The 26,148-nt window shown below is 36.3% G+C and overlaps 1 protein-coding gene across 3 annotated transcripts in view; it reads right to left on the bottom strand.

Annotated features, from left to right (window-relative positions):
- The window catches only part of ZFPM2 (zinc finger protein, FOG family member 2), a 307,375-nt gene that overhangs the window by 211,567 nt on the left and 69,660 nt on the right, over window positions 1-26,148 (bottom strand). For all 3 annotated transcript variants that reach the window (XM_071738185.1, XM_071738186.1, XM_071738184.1), the window contains one exon: window positions 21,016-21,117. In XM_071738185.1, the coding sequence (XP_071594286.1) occupies window positions 21,016-21,117 (102 nt within the window). The remainder of the gene's footprint in view (window positions 1-21,015; window positions 21,118-26,148) is intronic.

Genomic DNA, 26,148 nt, shown 5'->3' with positions numbered 1-26,148 from the left:
ATGCAGCTACTGCTTAAAGGTTTGGAGTCTGATCCTTTTTTCCATAGCACAATGACAAAAAAAGCTCAGAAGCCAAGGACAGGGAAAGAGCTGATATAGCATTTTTCCATTCTAAAATCCTCTGTGAAGGGGTTTTAAGTGTGAAGAAGTGAGAATAGCTAGGTAACAAGAACTAGAGCTAGTTCCATTATTAACTCTTCCTCTGCAATTTCAGGAAGGGTTAGAAAGCAACAGAGAAGGGTGCTGGGGGGAGAGGAAAAAATGTGCTTTCATAAGTCTTTGTTGACAACCTGAAACAGGAAAGAAATAAAGAATCAGACAGAATGACTATGTCAGGCAGAAGAGACTGATTATGAACTTGGATTTCTTGTTGATTGTTTTATTATTCATTTTTTATAGCACCTGCAGAACCCTAGAAAGTGGGGGATGGGAAAGGGGGGGGAGGAAGGTAAAAAAAAGAAAGAGAAAAGAAGAGAAAAAAATTATTTTGCACATTCTCTGAAATCCAAACTCCTTCTGACCATGAAATTCTTCCTGTGGTAGGTCAGCTCTGGATGGATGCCGGGTGCCCACTAAAGATGCTCTACTATTCCCATCCTTAGCTGAGCAAGGAAAAGAAAATATAACAAAAGACTTCTGGATGGATTTAAGGAACTAGAGAGATCAGTCACAAATTACCATCTTTGCCAAAACAGCCTCAGTTCAGGGAAATTAATTTACTTTATTACCAATCAAATCAGAGTTGGTGAATGAAAAACAAACCCAAATCTTTAAAGCACACTAACCCCACCTTTCATTTCTTCCAAGGATCAACTTCACTCTTGAATTCTCCACCTCCTTTCCACCCAATTGCACAGGGTGTTGGAAAATGAAGGTTGTGGCCAGCTTATCACATTGTTTCTGCTGCTCCTTCCTGTGCAGAGAGAGGACTCCTCACACTCTTCCCCAGTCCATCCCACAGTAGACAAACTGTCCACAAATTTCTCTTAGCATTGGTTCCCCAGAAGTCCTGCTGGAAAACCTGCTCTAGCATGGGCTCCTCTCTGCACAGTCCACAGCTCCTGCCAGGAACCTGCTCCAGTGTGGGTTTCCCACAGGGTCACAGCCTCCTTAGGTCATCCACCTGCTCCTGCATGGGGTCCTCCATAGGCTGCAGGTCCTACCACTAACAGCCACGGGCAGCAGAAGGACAGTTTGCCGCACCATGGTCTTCACCACAGGCTACAGGAAAATGTCTCACCCTCCTTCACTGCCCTCAATGTCCACAGAGTTCTTGCTCTCACATATTCTCACCCCTCTCTTCCGGCTGCTGTTGTGTAGCAGTTTTTCCACTTTCTCAAATATGTTATTCCAGAGGTGCTACTGCCCTTACTGACAGGCTCAGCCTTGGCAAGTCCTTCTTGCACCCTTGTGGCACTGGCTCCACTAGACATGGCATAAGCTTCACAGAAGCCACGCCTGACCCCTCCACTCCCCCCACTACCAAAACATGGCCACACAAACCCAATACATTTCCTCAAGTTAAGAAACATTCCTTATGGTTCTCTTTTCCTCCCCTCTCTTCTTACTAACTCTGCATGTAATCACTTTCAAATTAAAACCAGACTTTATACTCAGTATTAATTAGTTTTGCTACTGGCTCATAAAACTTGCTATGTTCCATCTGCAAAAGGCAACTATTTTTTCCTCTTTTCAGTATAAAAAACTCATTCTGATGGTTCAACTGTTGTTAGCACTGGCTGATACAGTGATTTCTTCTCTGAAGTATTTGTTATATCAGTTTTCACTACTCTCAAAAATTTGCATAAAAATAACATATCTGTCTGTCCAAACAGCATCAACTCCTCACCTCAAATTTTCTGTTTATAAAATGGAACTGTGAGATCCGTGGCCAGGACTTCAGTTCTCTTCACAATCCCAGGTAAGTTAACACTTCAAATTTCCATCTTTTATGAGCCTTATTTAATTGATGCCAGGTAGTTCTGAACTAGGATTTCACTATCCTTAAGCTTGCTTACTGGTATTATCTGCTTCTATACAGCAGCGTGAATTTGATAAAAAATTACACCCTGCTCTGGCAGACATATTTAACAGTACAAGATACTATATATCAAAAAGGGTTAGATATCTAAATAATTCTGCAGATCTTGGCTGAAATCTCTCATAAATTACTGCAAAATCATTTCTATCTTGTTTCAGATCAACTTTAACAGGAAAGCTCAGGTTAGCCACAGTATTCTCTCCATGATTTAACCCCACATGGTGAGACAATGTCTAGAGAATCATCAGAAGACAAACTTCTACATTTTCCATAGGACTTAGCCTGAACAACAGAGCTACAGAATCTTGTACCTACAATCAATAGATACTTCAAGATGACTGAAAAGCCTGTCACACTTTGAAAAAAAGTGGCCACAAAATCTTTTGGAGATTATGCCATCTTATGTCTTAATTTTTTACCTAACTATAGGATTTTGGAAATATTACTACTGCGTCTTCCACAGGAATCAGATACCAGGTTTGGACTTGGGTCACGCATCATTCTCTGAAATTCAAAGCAGTTCTCTGATACAATCTTGGACTGGCATTTAGTACACAAGGTGCATAAAAAAACCAAAGCACTTGTATTTGTTCAAACATACAGCCATATGCACATATTCACAAAACTAGAAAGATTCTACCTGTGTTGGCCTTTCAAGGACGCTAAAATTTCAGTCCTTTTTCTTAAAAAAAAAAAAAATTAAAAATCATGGATCCTGTCCAAAGCTAGAGGTCTAAGTCCAGTTGCAGGCCACTCACTGGCAAAATCTATGCAATGTCAAAGTCTGCCTGCCATGTGGATCACAATGCCCTGCTGAAGCCACTTACACCCAAGAGATGTCCAACAACTGTTTTGTGTTCATTCAGTGATGGTTGTTCTTACTCACCTGCAGTCCTACAACAAAGATGAAAAGCAAACTAATACTAGACTAGACAAAATCATTCCCTCAGACATATCTAGTCCATAAGGTGCCATTTTGACCCTTGTTTTTTATTACTCATCTATTGTGTCCCCTACCTTTCCAGTTTTTACTGAAAATACACAATGCTCCATCACTGGAAATATACTTTAACACCTGAATGAATGCCAGGAAGGCAAGACAATGAGAACAAATGTTTAAAGCTTCTTAATGGGCACAGAAACTGTACTCCCTGCTTGCAGCTAAATATCACTACTACAAAGATATTCTTCCAGCTATTTGCTACTAACAGTTGTTGCTGGGCAGGTACATATAGAGGAACTGTAGTTTAAAAGGAAAAAAAAAAATGGGGGAGGAAAAAAAGTCTAATAATTTTCTGCTACAGACTAGAGTTCTGCTAAAGAAATTTAATCCTTTTTCCAATATGGAAAGAAGCCAATTGTGTACAAGTTTAACTGCAATTTCAGTCAATGTGTGAACTCCAGTAACATTCATTATTACATCCCCTTCCTCCTCCTTTAAAAATAACCAAACAGAATATCCACCTAAACAGGTTACTCAAATTGATAAATTCTCTCCTCCACTGTTCCCTCCTTCAATGCAGCCAAAACTTCCCCAGATCAGAGGACACTGTCAGCACTGGCTGACCAATCTCAGAGGGCTTTTTTTTTTTCTTTTTTTTTCTTTTTTTCTTTTTTTTCCTTTTTTTTTTTTTTTCTTCAAGATACTCTGTGTTAACAGCTTGAGGGGGTTCAATCAGTACTGCTTTGATCTCGGCTGGAACTATAATTATTTAACATTGTTACAAGGATTTCTATAATCCATCCTACCATTAAATCCCTTTTACACCCTCATCTTCTGAAGGCTAATCTGCATCCGTACACTCAGTTTGTCTCTTCAGCTGGTTTCATCAGGCTCTGGCATTCTCCAACATCCAGAGTGATGGTTCTTTTTTTTCTAATGAAATAATTTTCTTTCAAATTGAAAAGCGCAAAAGGTCTTGTGCATTTGCTACCTTTTGATGAGATAGCTATATAACACCAATATAATCCACTGTTTGCTGCAAACTTCCTCCCAGTTTCATAAAATTCATTTTCTCTGTGGTGTTTTTATTGAATTGATGATACATATGCGTGTGCTATATACATAGCTAGGGAAAAAAAATAATCAAACGAACACCAGCAGATGCTCTTTGAAAATACAGGAAAACCAAGAGTAGTAGTAGTGTGCTCATTTCCCTATATACTCTCCTTGATAAATACTGCAGAAACACTGTATCCAAATTTAGAAAGGTAAGTAAATAAATTTGCAGTGCTTGAACTGAAATATTTGACAATTATGATGAATGAAAGACATACAGAAAATGGACTTTGAACAGAATCAAAGGAAATAAATGACAGAAAGAGAATGAATACAGAGCAGAGTGAGTAAGAAAAGAATGAGCAAAATCAGACCAGGAATATAAAAGGAGATGATCAGAAATTATGAACGATCAAAAGGGAAGAGAGAGAACAAAAAGCTTTCCTTTTTTTCCAGAACCTAACGAGGAAAATGACATTTTTTTGAGTACATGTGTACAAGTACATTGGGGAAGCTGTCTCTTTTCCGTGTGCATTTTGTGTGAATGATTTTTAAGCAACTAAAATATAAATACACTTGCTGAACTAAGCATTGCTGGACTGTCACCTCGACAACCACTATGCTGTCACCACCTGCATGCATGAAGGTGTAGGCAGGAAGGTGTGGATGACAAATACAACAGGTAAGTGCCAGTGAGCCATGATTGCAAGAAAGTACCAATATAAGCTTAGTTGCTACAGTTTTAATGGGAAGCAAATTTATTCAGATAAATAATCTCATGCCCTCTATATGAAAATTCATACATATCAGGTTAATTAAAACAAGCATATACGGACTTACTATTAAAAATACTTCATAAAGAAGGCAAAAGGTGAATAGTAGGTAGCGTGTTCAGAAGAATAACTGAAGAAATAAAATTGAAAAATATAAACAGGATGGCCTACAGTTAAGAAACTCACCTAGAGAAAATAAGAGCTTTAAAAGGTAAATTTTCTTTTATTCCTCATAACTGCTAAGATGAGCTTTAGTTTATCAGCTGATGCTTCAGAAAATCATCAAGCAACAGTCATAATTCTAATATACTGCTTGGACTCAGCTCATCATTGAAACAACAGGCAGTAGATTCAACTGAATTTCAGAAGAAACTAAGAGCTACTGAAGATGCTTCACACGGTATTTCAGAATACTTCTTTAGGCAAATTTATGGTACCTTTTCATTTAAAAAAAAAGTGGAAAAGATTTTTAAAAAGCTAACTGTTTCCTCTAAGAGAAGATTTGACCTTAGGAACATTTTGGTCTTTATAAATCACAATCTTTTTCTATCCCTGAGCAAAATTCAATTCATAATATTAGCATGTTTCTATAAATAGGTACCAAAAAAGTATATACAGTTTCAGTAAAAATCTTACTGCTAAGCAAATAAAGTATGATCAAGACTCTTGTGGATTATGTGACCACATGACATTCAAAGATGTATTTAGAGCCACGAAATATGACAGGGCTTTTAAACTTGCAGAAGTTTAAAGTTGCAAAACCCAAATGAGTTATCACTTTAAAAAAATTAATGTGTTATACAAGACCTTACTATCCTACCAATGATAACGGTGTTACTGTGAAATGAAAATGAACCAGGAGCCTCAAGATTTAGCTCCTACTTCACAGAAAAAAAAAAAATTAAGTAAAAAAAGCATATATGCATCAAAATATCTTGTATATGAAGATAAGTACTTTAGTAAAAAATATTTTAAACCACGAAGTTAGAAAATCAAGCAACTCCATGAAACAATGTTTTGTGATTCCCAAAAGCTCAGGAAGTTACAAATTGAAAGTCCTTATTTATTGTATTCAGAATTCAGGGTGTTATTGAACTAGTTCACTCAACCTTTAAGGCCCTTTTACATCGACAGAGGAGTGGAAAGGGGCCTTTAGCAATGCTTCGATTTGCAACCCTATTAATTTGTGCAAGCTAACAGTTTGCTGAGTATGTAGAAAGTACAATGATAAAGTCATCTCCTTCCTGGAAGAGCTTATGACCTAAGGCTGCAGTCCTACAAACACTTATATGTGTGCTTAACTTAATGCATGTAAGTAGTTCTTTCTTTGTTTAATGGCATCCTCACATGAATTAAATCAAAAGTTTGTAAATGCTTTACAAGATGCGAGCCTAGAAGACCAAAAGCATTCTTATAGAAATAGGTGGGATTTTTTTCTTACTATCTGTAGGGAAAAACCAAAATAAAATACGACATTAATTCTGTCTTCAAGTGCAAGGTGAGTCTGGAAAAATAGATGTAAGCATAAATTTCATGCACTGTTATATGAAATCTTTTTCTTGAAGACTTAAGAGGTTTTCAGATGCTTAACAGTATAATTTTCCTATCTCCCATCAATGACAAAGTTCAGGTGGACGAACACTCCCCTGGGTGACTGGTGGTAACAGTCATTCTCCTAAAAATTAAGTGCATTTGTGAACAGTTAAAGAAACAATATAATCATTCAGTTGTTACTAGATACATAATACATGTTACTAGATACATAATAGACTAGGTATTGACTTCATTGGCATCAATGTGGACATTTCTGTTTACTTCACCAGGGCAAGATGATGATCGATTTAGTGATGATCGATAAATTTTGAGCTTCTTACATTTTAAATCCAAGTCTAACTACCTTGACAGAGAACAATAAATTTCTGCCATCTGTTAGAATTTGAATTAGCATAAGTAAACTGTGGACTTTGAGCATATAGATGTCTAATGGTACCCACAGTGTTCATTACACGTTTGTGAAAAGAAAACAATGTTAAGCTCAGTGCTACCTGACAGTGTGTTACTCTACAAACAGCCCCCTGACATGCACTGGGCATCACTGGGAGTGGTGAGCACTCCAGCTGAAGGTGGCCATGTTAGGTTACAGCAGTGAGCTTCAGTATTTGGTATTCTTTATTTATGCATACAGACTGCTTAATATAGATAAAGCAAAGCTCTGACTGCTGGTGAGCAAAATAAAGTCATATTTCACAGTTATGATGTCATCAAAGGACTATATTTCATGGCTATAACATCTTTGCAAATATATACATAAAGTGGTATCCCCAAGGAGCACTACTTGCTAAGTCTGCCTGGGGTCCAGCAAGGTGGACCTCCTTAAATTCCATTTAATGTACATTAAGATTTGAATATCAAGCAAGTCTAAATAGCCTGAGGGTAGGAAAGGCATTCTGAGTTTCATACACTGTAGCATACTTGCCATATTACACAATTTTTTCTATATATTATGTGCTGTGTTATCTTCAATTCCCTCTCTTTAAATTTCAGCACAGTATTTTCCTTTTATGCATTTATCTGTGCATATATGCTTTATATATTATATGTAATTACAAAATTACAGCTCAAGTGAATCTCATATAATATATAAACTATCATTGATGCAGTCTCAGAATTTCAGATCTTGAAAATAGAATTTGATTACTTTATTCACTCTAAACCAGTATCACTGTAATATCAGCCTTAAGCAATACGGGCTGCTAAAATCATTTGGTTCCGTTTTTCCAAAAAGGAAAACTGATAGGATTATTTTCATGATAAATTAATTTTACCATGTAATTGCAATTATGAATTCTAATTAATGAATGGTTTCAGACTCACTAACTAGGTCAGCATTTTTCTTTTAAAAATATATAATTTTTTCTCTTGAGATAAGCATTATGATATGTCCAAGCTTTGTGGAAATGTACATAGCGTTTTTATAGGGCAAAGATCCCAGAAGCTGAGAAGTGATGAAAATGATGTGACTGCTTTGCTGCAGATTCCAGCCATTTTTTGCCTCCTTTGCAAGAAAAAATAAAATAAAAGCAGATGCAAACAGGTTTTTTAATATGGCAGATCATGGTTTCTAACTGCTACTTAATTTCTTGACTGAGTTTCCCAGTCTGTAGATCACTGAATCATGTAAAACCAGTGAATGAGTAGAACAGCTAATCTGTTGCATCATGCTTGCCAGTTTGCTTATGACTTTTGTAGAATGCATTGACAAGAGGCAGAATTCAGTAAGAATGGGGTTTCTGTAATCATCAGGTGTATTTCTACAGAAAAGAATTAAAGGAACCCAACGCTTACTTCACATGTCATGTAGGACAGAGTCCAATGCTCCCTACTGATCATCACTCTGTTAGTTCACGTTTGTGAATTGCCTCAAATGGCCCAGATTCTTATGCAAGAAAGTTTTTCCAGTGTCCCCTGAAGATGTCCTCTGGTACGTATATACAGTTTAAAATTCTATATTGTTCATCTCCCGTTCACATCCGTGTCAACAACTTTTATCACACTATTCTTTGATTCCAGATGATTCATGCATAGTGGCAGGAAGATACAGAAAAGAAAATGAAGTAAGTTGTACATATTAAAACAAGGATTAGCAGGACAAGATGAGAGAAAAATAATTTCCTTGGAAGAGGCTCAAAATTTGATGGCTAAAATGTTACGGATATAGTAATTAAACTAAATGCTAGCTCTTATCAGACTGCAACACACCAAAATATCTGTTGTTTTGTTGTAGGTTTTCTCTTTTTCTGCTGCTAGAAATAGTTATATACGTAGGGAGCACCTCATAAAGAAAATTTCCATGAAATGTTGAGATCCAATACATACTTTGAAAAGAAGTCAATATCAAATGCTAAGCAGTTCTGTAACTGGGGGGAAAAAGTTTTTTTTTCTGAGAGTAAATCAGTAAAATCCTAAAATACAGATCACAAAGTAAAAAGTATTAAGTAAATAAAGTTTAAAACTATACATACTTTATCAGGTCATAGCAAACAATATGAAGCATTCAGAATGTTGCATTACATAAACCTTAAGAACAGGACTGTATTGCACCTAAACTCTCAGTGAATGCTCATCACAAGTGCTGTCCAGACAGTCTCATTTTTTTAAAGAGAACTAGTATTTATTTATATATGCAAGCCAAAGATTATGGACTGACTAGTGGTTTTGGCACCACATTGTAAGTATCAAACTTCAGATAATTTAATGAAGGGTTTTTTTTCAGACAATGATGTAATCTGAAATTCAGTCTCCATTAAGAACCACCCAGACTTTGGTGCATATATGCACCAAACTAGAACACTATGTCCATATAATAAATTTTTTAATAATACATCACTGTAGTTTTATGCTGTTCAAGCATCTTTAAAATCTACTCAACTATATTGCAATAAAATCAGAGAAGCACAGACTGGAATGAGCCTACCTTGTGTATTTTGTCTTAGTAAAATGCAATTTTTACAACTTTACACATCAGCCAATGTACACTCCTGCAATACTCAAAACAAAATTATGTAGAATACTGGAAAGTTTTTGTATTTCTAATCCCCAATAGTATGCTGTGAAGTCAAGTATGGTTGTTCAAGTTTTCCATCTCTAATACATTGCTTAATGGCCTTGATAGAGACAAATGGGAGCAAAGGGAAAGGGTAAGGGGAAAAATCTGATGTGGGGAAAATCAGATTTTTTCTGTACCGTAAAAGATGCAAAAGGTAGATACACTGCACTAGTTGCCCAAACTGGCCATACACAAGAATCTTTTTCCTGAATGTGATTTAATATGCTATAAATTAAAACCAGTCTTTGGAATCAGGTCTCATTATTAAAAAGCACATCTGGAAAGCTTTGAAAACTTTTTTGGGAAAAATCCCAGCACCAAAATCAAAACAGGAGCTCAAATGCCCTCTACACAGCTGTTTAGAAGGTCCAATTTAATCAGCTTAGACTTGCAGGAAAAATTAGCAAGAGTGGTTGTTGCACAGTTGCAGTTTCCCAAACACAGGCTTTATTCCTTTTTACTTCTGCCTACCCAAATATCAGGATAGGTACATTGCTAGTTTTAAATCTGCCATACTTCTGAATATTTGATTCTGGGGTTTCTCACTGATTCCATTAGGACATGTTTAAACAAATAAAATATTCTAACTGAACAAAAACGAGGTCTGATGATACTAAGACAGTCATGCTTACTTTTTCCATGTGCCAAATGATTGCATAAAGAAGTTTATGATAGCATTTCTGTATGACGACCATTATTGCCCTTTACAAAGGGTTGATTGAAGCCTATATCAAGGACAGAAAGTAAGATTTACTGTTTAATCTATATCCTTCTTATGAGCATGGGATAGTAGAGCACTGTAAAAAATGAAATGTAGTAATTTAAAATACAAACCCAAATGTGTGCTACGGTGGTCTCACTGAGCTAAATGCAGATACTGAGAAAATCAAGGTCACAACTGAGGACTTTATCATAGTCTTAAGGCCACAAGGGACAGTTCCTTTTCTGACTCCAAGCCATTCTGAACTGTGAAACTTTTGGTAAATACTAGTATCCAGTTTGTCACTCAGATGTCATATAGAATTTTTTACTCTCACTATAAGTTCGCTATTTTGAATGGAGGTACAACGGTTCCTGGTGATAACACTTTTGTTGATTTATTTATATTATTCCAGTTTTTATGTTAAGAGAGAGTAAATAAAACAGTTTTCAAAGGGGTGAAAGGAAAGTGTATCAAAACATTTTCTTTAATGACATGCTAAACACAGTATACATCACCGAAGCCAACTGAACCCTGACATTTTAAGAAACAAAGTCACTAGCACATCTCACTGTGTTTGCAGCCAACTGCTGGAGGACAGCCTTGCATGGTAAATAACACTATGTTGGGTACACAGTTCAATATATTAACACAACCATCCTTCAATTATTCAAGCCAGTGTTGCTATGCAGTGTTTTGCAAGCAATAATCTTAGCTGAAATAACGAGAAAAAAACGAACAAAGAGCAAAATAGTTGTGGACCGGCTACATGTCCCTTTTGATTCTCACCCCATCTGTTTCCAAAACCAGACATTGTTTCTCAGTCCTCTGCAATTACCAGGGTGTTATATTGCCTTTATAACCAAACTACAGTGGAGACAGATGAAAAGTACAAAGCTTTCTGCCAGCCTCTGCAGGTCCCTTGGTGCATGAAACTACAAGAAACAATATATTGTAATGCAGATGTTCATTGATTCCCCGAAGAATTTCACAGACTATGAGTCCTTCACTCTGTGACCTACAGGGATTTGTACTTGGTATAATATCCACTACATAACATACCATGTCCAATGTGAAGCACCTAATGAATCTGATAAGTTGTCCCTTGCACAAGTCTTTCCCAGCAATCAAGTTTTTTCAGAGAACAAGAAGTCTTTTGTGCTTGAAATGTAAATGTCAATCAAAATAGAATATATTTCTAATGTATATCACCTTTTATTCAGAGTTCAATGTCTTTTACAAGTCAGGCCAATATTCGTGCCTCGTGCTAGACACATGCAAATACATAAGAAATTAGGAATATATAATAAAATTAGTCTACCTAGTCTAGAAACTTGCTCACTCACATATTAAAGTGGTTTCCAAAAACAATTTACAGATTAAATACCAAAAATGAGAAGTCTAGCTATGTCAAGTAAATATTTTACAAATAATCAAATAAAGGCTGAGGAATAGGAAACTAATACCATCAAACTAAAACATAATAAAACTTTGTAAAAACAACAAAAAAAATTCTGAAAGGCTAATTTTTTAGATCTAGTTCTGTAAACATGAACTGTACATATGAAAAAATACTATTTTAAAACTAGGCTCATTTCTATAGCAACTAATTTTGAAATTAAGTGTAAATTCACATATATATGTTAATTGTGTGAAACAATGATAAGGAAATGGCATCCAAAGTGACAAAACAGTTGGAAAGCTTTACAAGGGCTCCAGTTCTCAGTGATGAATTGGCTGTTTTTTTCTATTTTAAAATGCAAGTGAAATGATGTAATGCTTATCTCCAAATTTACAGAATCCTACATTTGCACCTTGAATCAAGAAACTTATGCTACAGAAGTCACCATAACAAGTGACATGAAGATAAGAAACATCTCCCGGTTTTCAAAATTTTTTCCCCATGATTTAAGGGAATTGTGTTACAGCTCAATTTTCTCTTGAAGCTTCAGTGGCTACCATTTTTGGGTAGTGGGTATCCTTTCATTTTGTCCAGGCATGGATGTTTTCATACGCCAGATGTGACCATAAAACAAAAATTCTCTCCATTAATTGATTTTATCTTTTACACATGCTCAGTAGATCAGGCCAGTAGATCAATAGAGCTACACATGCTCAATATATCAGTAGAGCCAGTGTCCCACAGAAGTCAGATTTATGTTTGCAAAGATGACTGCAAAGGTTTGGTTGCTATTTCCATGTGTGTTCACACAGCCACTCTCTCATCTTTCAGGCCTGTACAGAGAGAAGTCCATCAATAATATCAATTGCCTTGAAGAACTGCCAATTTTTGTTCAAAGTATGTCAGCTAAAGGTAAATGAAGGTTGATTACTTGTGCCACAGATTGGTTCAGGGCACTGAGGCCAAGCACAGCCATATTTATGTGGTGGGAGACTTCCTTAGCCTTTAAACAGGTGACTGCACAAAAACTAGCTTGGGAGAATGCTCCTTGAAATGCTTCCCCTCCTGCACCTTGGTACCTACTTGGGAAGAGTGTAAACTGGTCTACACCACAATCATGCCAGGGACTACTTGAACACTTCAGAAGTTTATACTACTTAGCTTCTGTCACTGCTGAATTTACTAACACAGGTGTAGCAAATTTTTCCTTACAGTTCTTAGCCCTGCATCTTCTCATTATGAAACAGAAATGTGCTCATAACAGAACAGAGAGGTAAGGCCCTGAGAAGGGTCTGCAAGAGGAAGTGGCAGAATTATTCACCAATCCCAGCTTGTCATGGCACGACAGGTATCCTGGTGCTTCTATAACTGCTCCCAGGTTATACACTGAGTCACTTTTAAAGTATATTTAAATATCAGTTCTTACAATCATTTGATGATGGAAGAATATCAGCTTTTGTTACCAAAAAATGGGGCAGGGTGGCAAGCCTCAGGATTCCACACAGTGAGGTATGTATAAAACCTGTAAATTGTAGGCACCAACTACACCGTAAAGGTTAAACAAGTTGCATATAGTGAAAGAGTACTTGGAGAACAATGGCTTTAGTTAGACCTAAAATGGCACGATGCCTTGCTGAACTCTGCAGATGGAGTTTCAGGCAATCAACATAAATCTGGGCTATCCATGGAAAAGGACAGGGAATACTACAGTCCTTGAAGACTTGGATTGTTTTGGTATACAAAAAGGTATTTGAAATCCCACATTTAATTACACAGTTATGGTAACCTCTTAAAACAGTTCCAGTACCAGAATCCAAGCCATGAAGCCACTGGTCCACCAGCATTTACTTTACCTACCTTAACAGTATTAAGCATCAAAATAAGACCTGGAGGCAAGGGTTAACTTGATGACTATTAATGCACTTCTGTGTCCTCCTGGCCTACTCCTAGTTCCAAAACACTGATGGAAACCAGATCAAGATCCACCAAAATCCTCCCCTTCTCCTACAAGGTTCCTTCCCAGTCCCTGGTACGGAAGGCTGGCTTTCTGCTTTTAATCCAGTATCCACTTCAGCACAGAAAATTTATTTAGACTGCCTCTTGTTTCATAAAGGACTCCAAAAGTCTGCAGTCATTTTTGACACTTGGTTATAATGTTTCTATGACCCCCCCCCACCCCCTCCTCACATACCACACCACCATCCAGCCTCATTTTCATATGGATACAAAGCATCGGGATAAAATGATGGTTCATTATAGTGGTACAGAGCTCTTATCTTCATCCGGCAAGAGTCATTTCCTTCCAAAGATTGAAATGCAAATGTGAAAATTAATGATAACTGCATTATCTGATAGCAGAGATAATACCGATTCACTGTCAGAGTAACACACAGTCGTTCTATGATTTCCTCTGCTTCTTCACAATATTCTTCTTACTGTCAGACTATATCTTTGGTTAACTATGTTTCATAGATTTTTGTTAATTTACATCAAATAGCATTTCCAAGATCTTATATCTACCACATTTCCCCAGTAAAAAAAGAAACAAAATCAGGACAGTAATCTCCAAGTCCTTCTTAGGACTGGTTTAAAAAGAAATTAAAAAAAAAAAAAAAAAAAAAAAAAAAAAAAAAAAAGAGAGAGAGAGAGAAGAAAAAAGAAGGGGAAAAAAAAAAAAAAGACCGTCATTAATGTCTGTTTCTATCTTGCAGTGGTCTTCCAATCAATCCAATCTATATATGCATTTTTGCTTTGTAACTACTCAAACTGTTCATAGTATTACTAAATAATGCAGAATAAACCCAACCATCAATACATATTACATTGATTCTTACAAATGGTTACAGGAAATCTATTTGGAAAAGCTTTACAAACTACCTTTTAAATCAGGTAAAAATGCAAACCCAGCATGTCAGATATTCAACAGAACATGCTAGAACTCACTTCTCACTAAAGCAATACACCAGCACTTCTGGGAAAGCCTGTTTCCGTCTTTTATCAAAGATTAGTAACAGCATAGCTTAACATAACATTATTTTAATTTTCTGCTTATTGCTTTTCTTAAACTTTGCTCTGTTTTAAGAAAAACTGAAATAGTAACTGTATGTAACTAAAAGAAACTAGACTACAATATTTAATTATTGTTCATGCATTTTTTAACAGTTCTCTGATTCATGAGTTACAACGAGACATGAGTTGTGACTTCATCCCAAATTACTGTTATCAAAATCAGAAGTTGTTTATTTACTAGAGGCAGTATTATACACACAGTAAACTCCCAATTTATTTGGAGATGAGTGTAAACAATAAATTAAAAAAAAAATAAATTGTAAGAGGTATGTGGTGGTTTTTTTCATTTTGGATATGTGTACAAGTTAAACTTTCTCACTTTCTAAGAAGGATTCAGATACATTCCAGAAGAACTTTTGAGACTTTCAAGACTATCTACCTCACAAAATCACCATATTCTGCAAGAAAGATGTGGTCCTTTATGGGTATGAAAGTAAGAGCTCACATAGGGAATAAGGATGATCTAGTTGGCAGTACACTGCATGTGAATTACAAAGAGAGAGATCTAATTCCTTCTTAGGACCAAGATTTTCTGAGTGTCATTAATTTCACCTTTGCAAAAACCCGATACTCAGTTCCCCAACCGCTAACACAGAGAGCATTTCTGTGTCATAAAAAGCAGAAAAAACTTCACTGATGGCTGAAATGCTCACTGATTACTGGACCTTTGTGGGAAGAAAGTCAAAAGAACTGAGCACAGAGGATGGTGGAGTGGGTTTTCAGAAATTTTTTCAGGTTAGTTAGTCAGGACTAGAAAATTGGGTCCATCTGTCTTACAGTGAAAGAACTTTTCCTTGCATATTTGTCACAGAATTGGTATGGGATGTCTTCTACTGTATTGTTTTATTCTATCAATAAAGAATAGCACCAAATGAAGCTGAGCACTGAGTACTTATCATTCTTACCATACCTTGAATACACAGTAACTGAAGAAATATAAATTCAGATTCACTTATGTGGAGGACTACTGCTAGTTATTCAGTATAAATACATCCAAAAAGTACAGAACCACAGAACCCAAGGGGTTGGAAGGGACCCCTGGAGACGATATAGTGTAAGCCCCTGCCAGACAGGTTCACCTAGAGTAGCACAGGATGGTGTCCAGGTGGGTTCTGAATGTATCCAAAGACAGAAACTCCACCACCTCTCTGGACAGTTCCAGTGCTCTCTTATACTTAGAGTAAGAATTTTTTCCTTATGTTTAGGTGAAATGGATTCTGTTCCAGCTTGTGACCATTGCCACGTGTCTTGTCCTTGGACACCAGTGAAGAGTCTGGTCCTAATACAATACAGCAGAATACAGTATCCCAGTAAAATCCTTATAAAAATAAAATACAGTGTACTCAACTATTTCATTTTAATTACAAGGAACTATTATGGTCAGTCAAACATCAGCTCCAGTGGAATCCACTCCATTTAAAAATTCAGTGTCTGCCACAGAACTGGATCATGTTCTGCAGGAAAGTATTTCATCCTGAATGGTAAATATTTCTAATGACAGATAAATGACTTTTCATAAAATATTACAATAATTAACTTAGTAAGCATTAAAATCCTTTCTTTGTGTCTGAAATTGTGGAACTTCAATGTCCATTTAATCTTCTGATACTTTTGCTAGAAAGAGGTGCCCATTGTTATCAGATTTTCGCTCTGAATTTAAAGTAGTTTGTAATCAGGTTGTCCTTTAATATTTTCTTTGATAATATAAATAGAAAAAGGACCTAGACTTTCCATAACACCAGTCCTTTCAACATTCTAGTGGCTCTTCTCTAAATCTGTTTCAAATTTTAACGCCAATCTTGAAGTGTAAATGCAGGAGGCAGAACCCTGCTTCAGCATCAAACAGGACTACGAAACAGTGTGCTGGTTGTGGATGGAATACAGTTAATTTTTTTCACAGTAGCTAGTAGGAACTGTGTTTTAGATGTGTGGTGGAAAAAGTGTTGATAATACACCAACGTTTTAGTCATTTCTGAGCAGGCCTTAGACAGAGTCAAGGTCTTTTCTGCTTTTCACCCTGCACCACCAGTGTAGGGATGCACAAGAAGCTAAGAGGGGACACAGCCAGGACAGGTGACCCCAGCTGATCAAAGGGTTTTTCTATACCATGTACCATCATGCTCAGCAGATAAAGCTGGAGGAAGAAGAGGAGGGAAATTCTGAGTAATGTCTTCCCAAGTAACCATCCCACATGATGGAGCACTGCTGTTCCCGAGAACACCTGCCTGCCAAGGGGAAGTAGTGCATTAATTCCTTGGTTTGCTTTACTCACATGCACAGCTTTTGCTTTACCTATTTAACTGTATTTATCTCAACTCATGAGTTTTCTCACTTTTACTCTTATTCTCTCCCCCATCCCACTGAAGGGGAGTAAGCAAGTGTGGGGTTTAGTTGCCAGCTGGGGTTAAACCACAGTACCAGAAAAGCAAGATAATTTGAAAACCTAAACATATCCTTTAGCCACAACTCTGTCTTTTGGGCTCAGTCTTGATTCACTAAATCCCCAAACTTTTTTGGATGCCCTGCTTTCTGTAGTAAAACTTCTATTAAATGTATGCACATGACTTCATATGTATACTGAAACTAAACTTTTGCTGCAGCTAACAGAACAAGTTATTCAGATCCAGCAATAGAAATACCTATCCATTATTCACTATTTTCTTTGGATTGTAAACACGTTGAAAAGAACTAACATAATATAGCTCACCATTACATATTAAGTTGGTTTTACAAAATATATGTTTCTGCATAAACCTATAGGGATTGGCAATCTTACTAATCCATCTTTAATAAAAAAGGTTTTATGTCACTCAGCCCATTATTTCCAATGGGACCACTGTCATGCAGACAAGTCTCTTATTATCCACACCAACCCCGATTTACTTTTTAACACATTTGTTTCCTCTAGCATTTTAGAATTTCAAAAATATCTCAGAACATTTTGAAAACTGATGGTACAGCTACCACAGTCACTTCCAAATAGGTTTTCCAGCACAAATATGTTTTAAGCAGACTAGAAATATTTAAATTACCCTTCATCCTGTCACCTGTAACTATTAAGAATATTGATTTATAAAAGCTCCATAGCAATTGTCTAATAATTTTTTAACACATAATTAAATGTCATCCTACTGTTATTATTTAAGTGACTGCTGATTTTTTAAAATTATTTTATTTATTTATTTATTTATGTTTATTTAGTTTTGTTTTGGTTTTGCTATCTGGCTACTTCCATTGTTTACCCATTCATTTTAAACCTGGATTTTTCTGTTTTTCAAAATTCTTTTCTGGGTAAATTCAACATTGCTTTGATTTTCCTATAACTTTTTGAAAATCTAAAAAAATTGTTCTTAAACATGTCCAAGTTATGATTCATGCCTTTTCACTCAAATATTTTCTTGGGTTTGATGCACTTATATTTTAAGGAAGTTGTGGTATGAAAGGGTATTTCATTGACAGCTCAAAAAGTTTAAAAAGATTTTTGCTCCTACATGGAGCAGATATCCAGGAAAAACCAGAATGATCCCATTCTGTCACTGTGTGCTAAACCACTGACCACTGGTCTCACAGTCTCTAATTATCTTAGCAATAACACAAGGGCCATAGAACTATAAACATCTACAGGTATCAAGGCATCCATCTGACACCAAATAGCATATTTAATGATGTAAAACCACTTTTGCTACAATGTATTAAAAAAAATCTATATTTTCATATAAAACCTCTTTAAATCCAATCTTGATTTGCAGACTATCTGCTCCTTGGATTTTTGATGTTGACTACAACAGAAAAAGCATCTGGTCCTTTACTGTGTGTCCATATATAATTTATTGACGTCAACTTCCATTATTTAAGAAGAGTCTTCTCCTTAAGATTTTTTTAAAAATGAGGACAAAAGCAATGAAAACTGACAATTGTTTAAAAAGCAATCAAGTAACAGTCAAAGTGACTACACACAGTATGCATTATCTCTGCTATTACTGGATGATCAGTAAAGATCACAAGACTTCATGATCTAGAAGATAGGTTTAGCAGAAACTCTGAAGCTACAGCACATTTAACTTCAAATTTTTCTTCATAAAAATATTCTAATTACAAAGGCTTGGGATTTCATGCAATAAATTTAACACTGTATATTTTCAAATAAAATAAATTCCCAATTAATGCCAGAAACTTAATTTTGAATCATCTGCATGTTGCTGCTACTGAATAACGGACAGAACTTCAGTCCTTGTCAAGTATTGGCTCTGAAAATAACAGTATGTTTTCATAGTGCTAAAAAAAGAAAAAAATATTAAAATAATAAAACAGTTCTACTATTTATATGAACCTTTGAGTAGTCACAGTACTTATTATCAGCTCACAGCAACTCATATCATGCAGAACAGTCATTGTTGGACTCTGAGAAAGCTCCAGCTCAGAAAGGAGAGCAGAGATGAATCAGTAACAAAGAATGGTCTTCTGCTCTTTGAGATAGCAGCTCTACTACAAGTAGGTAAAGTTGTTAAAGAAGGTTTTTAATGTTTCTGTTTAGGCTGTGGTAAAATATGTTCATAAATAAGCAAAATATTTCATACTCTTTTTTTCCCAAAGGTCTGAAATAAGTGTTCGTTGTACTGAACAATTGAAAATTACCTTCTGTTGATTTTATCTTTTTCCATACCAATAAATAGCCAAGTTCATTTCAGAAAGTGTGAATGATGGAGAGGTTAGCATCTAGTATGGAAAGAATCAATATTTAAATAAAATAGAGCTGCTAATTGCATGTTGGTGGTCATCAGTTTCTTGAAGTCAAAAGCAATTTTCCCAAACTGAGCTTTGATTTCCATCTTATCCCACGCCAAAGCTACCAATAAATATTACAAGATACACACCTCTTACTGTTGGATTTTTTTTTCTCAAGCAAATAAAAAATACTCTTTATACTGTCAAAAATGATAACTCTGAAACTATTGCATAAATAGCTCATATAAAAAGCAGTAACAGCCCACAAAATGCACATTCATCAATGCACTAAAAACACTAAAAACAGAAAAATTCCGAAATATTACCAATTTCAGATAATTTATTTTTAATTACATTAAAAACAAGTCATAGATTAATCACTGACAGCTTTTGAGTCTACTATGAAGCTGGAAAAGGCTATTCTGCTACATATAGAGATATCTTTTTTATTATTTCACATATACTGTAGTGTATTGTAATACTAAACCTTGTTTTCATACAACACCGTAGTGCTTTACATAGAATACTAACTTGTGTATTATCATTAAAAACATTTTAAATAACATCATAATAATTATATATACTATGTCTTCATTTTTGTTTGCATTATATTTTCCAGCTACCAGTTTCAGAAAATTACCACTACTTTTGTTCTTCTCTTTATGAAGAGCATACAGTAATTTGCAAAATCAAGCAAGGATGAAAATGGGACTGAAATAGATTTTTTTTCTAATGAAATATTACTATTGAATTATAAATTATTTTTATAACACTTCTGAAATGCTTTTCCGATGTGCTCACCCTTTTTAGGGAAAATTTCCATAAAAGATTCAGCTATGCTGAAAGCACGTTTGATTTGAGAGGCACGTTTTCCAATAGCACTATTAAAATATAGTCAATATAATGGATTTTTAAGGCCCATTCCAGAGTTCATACCCATGAAAACACCGCATTGAATTCAACTGCAGAATTGGCTAATTACAGTTTACCCATTTGTCTTAGGTACTTCTACGGTACAACAGAGGTTTTACATATTTATATTTTACAGACACTTGGAAAGTCTTCCCACATCACCATCACATCCTATATCTTAGCAATATGAGACCTGCCCCATTTTCATTGTACATAATAGAAAATGTTACTGTGAATTACTGTTCTAATGTGAAGTTCTGACACTTCATTGACTGCCATCTAAGAGATTCTCTTTCAAATGAAATCAATGACCACATTTGCTAAATTACTTCTCTCAGGCTGAAACTGGTAAACAGATATCATTAGATACTGTATCTATTTGTTAAGCTCAACGTGTTGCTAAATGTAGGTACAAAGCTTGAAAGAGCACAGGCTTTTGGTTGGTCTTCCGGCTCAGAAAACAGAGAAGAAAAGCTTATACCTTAATACAACGATGGAACTGAGAAATTATAGATTTTAATCTAAATTCAAAGCAGCAACAACATTTTCTTTTGTATAAAGCAGGAACATAGGGCATTTTATGTTGAACAAATAACAGAATTATTTAGCCAGAATTGTTTTCCACTTAGTGCTACTCATCCATCAATAACCTGGGCTCCAAAGTGTCATAAAACAAACAGTCTATTAAAATGAATGCAAAGCATAACAGACCTACTAAAATAATGATAATTTAAAAGACTGGAATCTAGTTTAAGATGTTTTTGTTGGCTTTCAGGTGTTTTTCCTACCTGGCCCATCCCAATCTTCAGTCTCCACAGCAATCTGCCCCGGTTTCTCTGACCTTGCATCACCATCAGACTCTGCTGCCTCCTGGATGCCTTCTTCATTGCCTGGAAAAAGAATTGAAGAAATATGGTCTCGGCATGTTTTTATAGAGACTTTTAGGCAGAGCTCCTACAATATACAAACAACTGCTTACATATGTAAGTGAAAACATATGCATGTCTGTAAAGAGAGAGAAAAATTGTAAATAAATATCATTAAACATATAAACATCTGTGAGTTCTCAGTGATCCAAAGAAGCCTTCAGTATCCAATTCTTCAAGATCTGTGAAGAGACAAATCTTGGAAACTAGTGTTTACTCCATATGCTTAAAAAACAGAATCACATTTTGCAGCTAATTCTGTAAAACAATGAACAAAAAAGTCAAAATTCATGTCAACAAATGAGAGAAAGAAATCAGCTCATTACTCCTCAGGAACAGATGCTTTCAATTGTTTGTTTTCTTGAATTGACACCTAGCTGCTTCTTACGCATTGTGGATTAATGACCCTCAGTACAAAAATATGATCCACTAAATAATCTGCCTTTTCAGGCAAATACTGGAGGGCTGTTTTGTGGAATTTAAGGAATTTGCCCTGAAAGGTCATAACCCACCAGCAAGTCCCTATGATAATTTTTACCCTATCAAGTTTCATCTAAAGAACTGCAACATCACAGATGCATTTGAGCACTTCGACTATCGTGAAGAACCTGAGAATGTCTGTTTGCCTTCAGTAACTACCCACTGTGAAGCTGTGTATGTAGGACACACACAGTTTTTTTTCAGTTAAACAAAGATTCTAGGCAAGTTCCATGCAAAAGTACTTTGAAATAGCTACTATGAACAATTACATTAATGATGAGGGGTTCCAGCATTAACACAAAATATTCAGCCCACAGACTATGACAGCTCCAAGGGCTTTTCCAGGACAGTACTTCATTGCAATCATAGGTTTGGGCTTTATTTTACAACTAATTAATCCAAGAAAATCTTGCATAGGATACCATGAAGAATAAAAATAAATAAAAGAAAAAAAGAAAAAAAAAATTCAAGACAACAGGATTAACTACACCATTAAAATGGAAACAAGTCATAATTTAAAAATTTTTAACAGTCTTGAAGCACTCCTTTAAAAAAAACTGTCCCACTGAAAAAATGGCACCACTAGAACCTCGATGCTGTGGTGTATTTTAGAATCTAAAAATCAGACTCTTTGTTGATTTGACTATAGGAGAGTAAGAAGGACACTTGTAATTTTTTCCCCTCTCATGATAACAAAAGCTTTTATTAGCAACATAGGTAAAGAAATGTGATTACAACAAACCATGCCAGATCCCCATATGTTATCACTAGAGCTATATTTATACCAGATAAGATTGTGACCCAGAGTTTTCAAGTACATGATTATATACAAACACTATAAAGTATTAACTTAATGGGTACATGTCTTGTAATAACACATTCTTCCTTGCATTCACAAAACAAAAAGTTTTCAAATCTTAAGTGTAAGAGCGTAATAAATGACTTATCACAAACACAATACTGTATTAACTCTAGGCTTTGATAACAAAAATATAGTTCATTGTATTCACAGGATTAAAAAAATAGTTTAGTGTATCCACAGGCACTTAAAGTTAAAAGGCTTAATGAATATCTAGTATACTTTTTCTATTAATCACACTGCATAATTTTACCAAGGCATTTGAAGTTCACATGCTTCAGTTCAGTCTGAAGTTACCTTTCAGAAGAGAGTCCTGAATACTCACATGCTGAAAAAGCTGTCAGGTTTCTCATAAACAGTTTTGGCAATTGCTTGTTTTTTAACCAACTATCCTATTTTGAATTAGCACCTGTCAGGTTATTTTGCAGTAAGGAGAGATGTAGGATTTTGGGGTGGACTAAAGAACCTATCAGATGTTTTTACCTTCATATTTCTACTTTTCAGGGCTCTTTATTGGAGACACACAAAGGACAATTTTCGAAGGTTCAAACCTTGGCAAGATCAACTGCAGTTTTCTCCTAAATGTTGGAAAGCATTTCACAGCAAGGGTTATTCTGATTATGAGTTTCTAATTCAAGCTGTATAATCACCATAGCAAGCTCTTAAAACATTCTTTGCATTGAATTTTTCTACTAAAGAAATTGTTTTCTTCTGTTGTAAACAATAGATCTCTATGGACTAAATCAGAGCAACAACTGAAAAAAGTATTAATAGTAAGAATTATTTCAGATTGAGTGCAAGCATGGAGAATATTAGCTCTAAAATATAAAAGTTTTTCCAGGTTATAATACATGCAAACCTGGCGTTAGCATGCAAATTTGAGCATTCTTTCAATCAATGCAACCAACCAGAACATCAAACAAACAAAATTATTAGAATTGAAAGAGGAGGAGAAACTTATATGAAAACACTGGGCTGAAGGGCAAAAGAAGGACAGGACTATTGCTAAGTTATACAACCTACAGCACACAGTAATTAAGTATTTAGGAGATGAGGAAAGATCTGAAAATGTATGCTAGCAGATGGCTTAACTTTTCATTAACTTGCTTTTTCAGTGCTTCACAAAGTATAGTGTTATGCATTTTTCATAATCAAGTTTTTATGAATTAATACATAACCTGTGCAAACAGAGTAGAACAAAATATGTAGAATTTACCTTAAGGAAAACTTTGCTTTGCATTTAGAACTATTCCTAATAATTTTCTTTGACTTTTACTATTATTCACCAACTACCACATGTTTACACACCTGAAATTTCACACCACTGATGTCTTCTGCTCCCCCATAACTACTCCCCTTCCATATGGAATCAATCAGTTTGTGAAACCCACAAATAGTGCATTCAGACTTCAGAATCCATCAGTGAAGCCAATCTATCCAGGCTCAGCTGAGCACCAAGATCAAATGAAAATGGACAATCAAGTCAATCCACTTGGTGCAACAGACATTGCAAATTTAACAAGCCAAAAAGAGGTTTTGCACAAGAGCTGATAACAAAAATCTCTCAAGCTTTTCTTTTTTTTTTTTTTTTTTTCCCTTTACTTAATACTTTAGTAGTTAACATTTGTTTAGCACAAAGGAATGTATTTATATACAGAAAAAGGGACAGAAGGAGGGACCCAGGAAACTACAGGCCCATCAGCCTGACTTCAGTGCCTGGCAAGGTTATGGAGCAGATTATCCTAGAGGCAATCACTCAGCACCTACAGGATGGACAAGGGATCAGACCCAGCCAGCACGGGGTTAGGAAGGGCAGGTCCTGTCTGACCTGATCTCCTTTTATCATCAGGTGACCCACCTGGGGGATGAGGGGAAGGCTGCGGGTGTGGTCTACCTGGACTTCAGCAAGGCCTTTGACACCATCTCCCACAGCATCCTCCTGAAAAAGCTGTCAGCCCATGGCTCAGTCAAGAGCACTCTGTGCTGGCTTAGGAATCGCTGGAGGCCCCCAGAGAGTGGTGCTGAATGGTGTTCATCCAATTGGTGGCTGCTTATGAGTGGTGTCCCCCAGGGATCAGTGCTGGCCCCAATTCTGTTTAATATCTTCATCGATGATTTAGATGAGGGGATTGAGTCCACAATCAGCAAATTTGCAGACAACACTAAGTTGGGGGAGAGTGTGGATCAGCTGGAAGGCAGGAGGGCTCTGCAGAGGGACCTGGATAGACTGGAGAGTTGGGCTGATTCCAATGGCATGAAGTTCAACACGGCCATGTGCCGGGTCCTGCACTTTGGCCACAACAACCCCATGGGGAGCTCCAGCTGGGCACAAAGTGCTGAGAGCAGCCAGGCAGAAAGGGACCTGGGAGTCTGGATTGACAGGAAGCTGAACATGACCCAACAGTGTGCTCAGGTGGCCAAGAAGGCCAATGGCATCCTGGCCTGGATCAGGAACAGTGTGGCCAGCAGGTCCAGGGAAGGGATTCTGCCCCTGTACTCAGTGCTGGTGAGGCCACACCTCGAGTACTGTGTCCAGTTCTGGGCCTCTCAGTTCAGAAAGGAGATTGAGGTCCTGGAGCAGGTCCAGAGAAGAGCAAGGAGACTGTGAAGGGACTTGAGCACAAGTCCCGTGAGGAAGGGCTGAGGGAGCTGGGGGTGTTCAGTCTGGAGAAGAGGAGGCTCAGGGGAGACCTCATCACTCTCTACAACCCCCTGAAAGGAGGGCGTAGCTGACGGGGGGGTTGGTCTCTCCTCCCAAGCAGCTACAAGACAAGAGGGCACAGACTTAAGCTCTGCCAGGGGAGGCTTAGGTTCGGTATTAGGAAGAAATTCTTTACAGAGAGGGTGATCAGGCGTTGGAATGGACTGCCCAGGGAGGTGGTGGATTCTCCATCCCTGAAGGTTTTAAGAGACTGAATGTTGCACTCGGTGCCATGGTCTGGTAACCACAGCAGTAGTGGCTCAAGGGTTGGACTTGATGATCTCACAGGTCCTTTCCAACCCATCTGATTCTATGATTCTATGATCTCCTTGCAGAATTTATTTTCTTTCCACTGTGTACTGCTTTTGTCTCTTCACTGCCTATTTTCCAAACTCAATAAGAATAATATTTATTTGTACATTATTTATTTATTTAAAATTATAGGCATAGACATTTAATTTGATCCAGGACATTATTATTTTTTCTTTCTTTTAAGTCAAATCATATGCTTTTTGCCTTACATATACTACTCTCTTTTCTGCTAACCTGTTGATTTCTTTCTAATCCCATTGTTTTGGTTTCTTCTCATGCTTATTTCTTCACTTTGCTGCTCAGTTATATTTTGTATTTAATTTAAAGGAGAAATAGCTTTTTGCCACACCAGAGACTGATATTGAAGTACTGGCAATAATAAATACTCTAAAATGAAGCACAACCTGCTTCTGCTTTTCCTTCTGGCAACAAAGATCAGTAAGTAAATTCTACCTTTTAAAAAGACTTATATGAGCAAAAATCTATAACATAATATATCTTATGTTCAGTCATAAGTCAATTAAGCCTACTGGATTTTCAGCTATTTCTGTGTATTTGGTATTAAAGCTACACTTTGGGCAGAATTCATCACCTGTGACCTTAGATATCTGAAAGTTAAGCTGCTCCGAACTACTTATATAGG

This window comes from Heliangelus exortis, chromosome 2, assembly GCF_036169615.1.
Source record: "Heliangelus exortis chromosome 2, bHelExo1.hap1, whole genome shotgun sequence".
Lineage (NCBI taxonomy): Eukaryota > Metazoa > Chordata > Aves > Apodiformes > Trochilidae > Heliangelus > Heliangelus exortis.
Note: the sequence above shows the minus strand (reverse complement) of the source record. Positions and strands in the feature narration are given on the sequence as shown.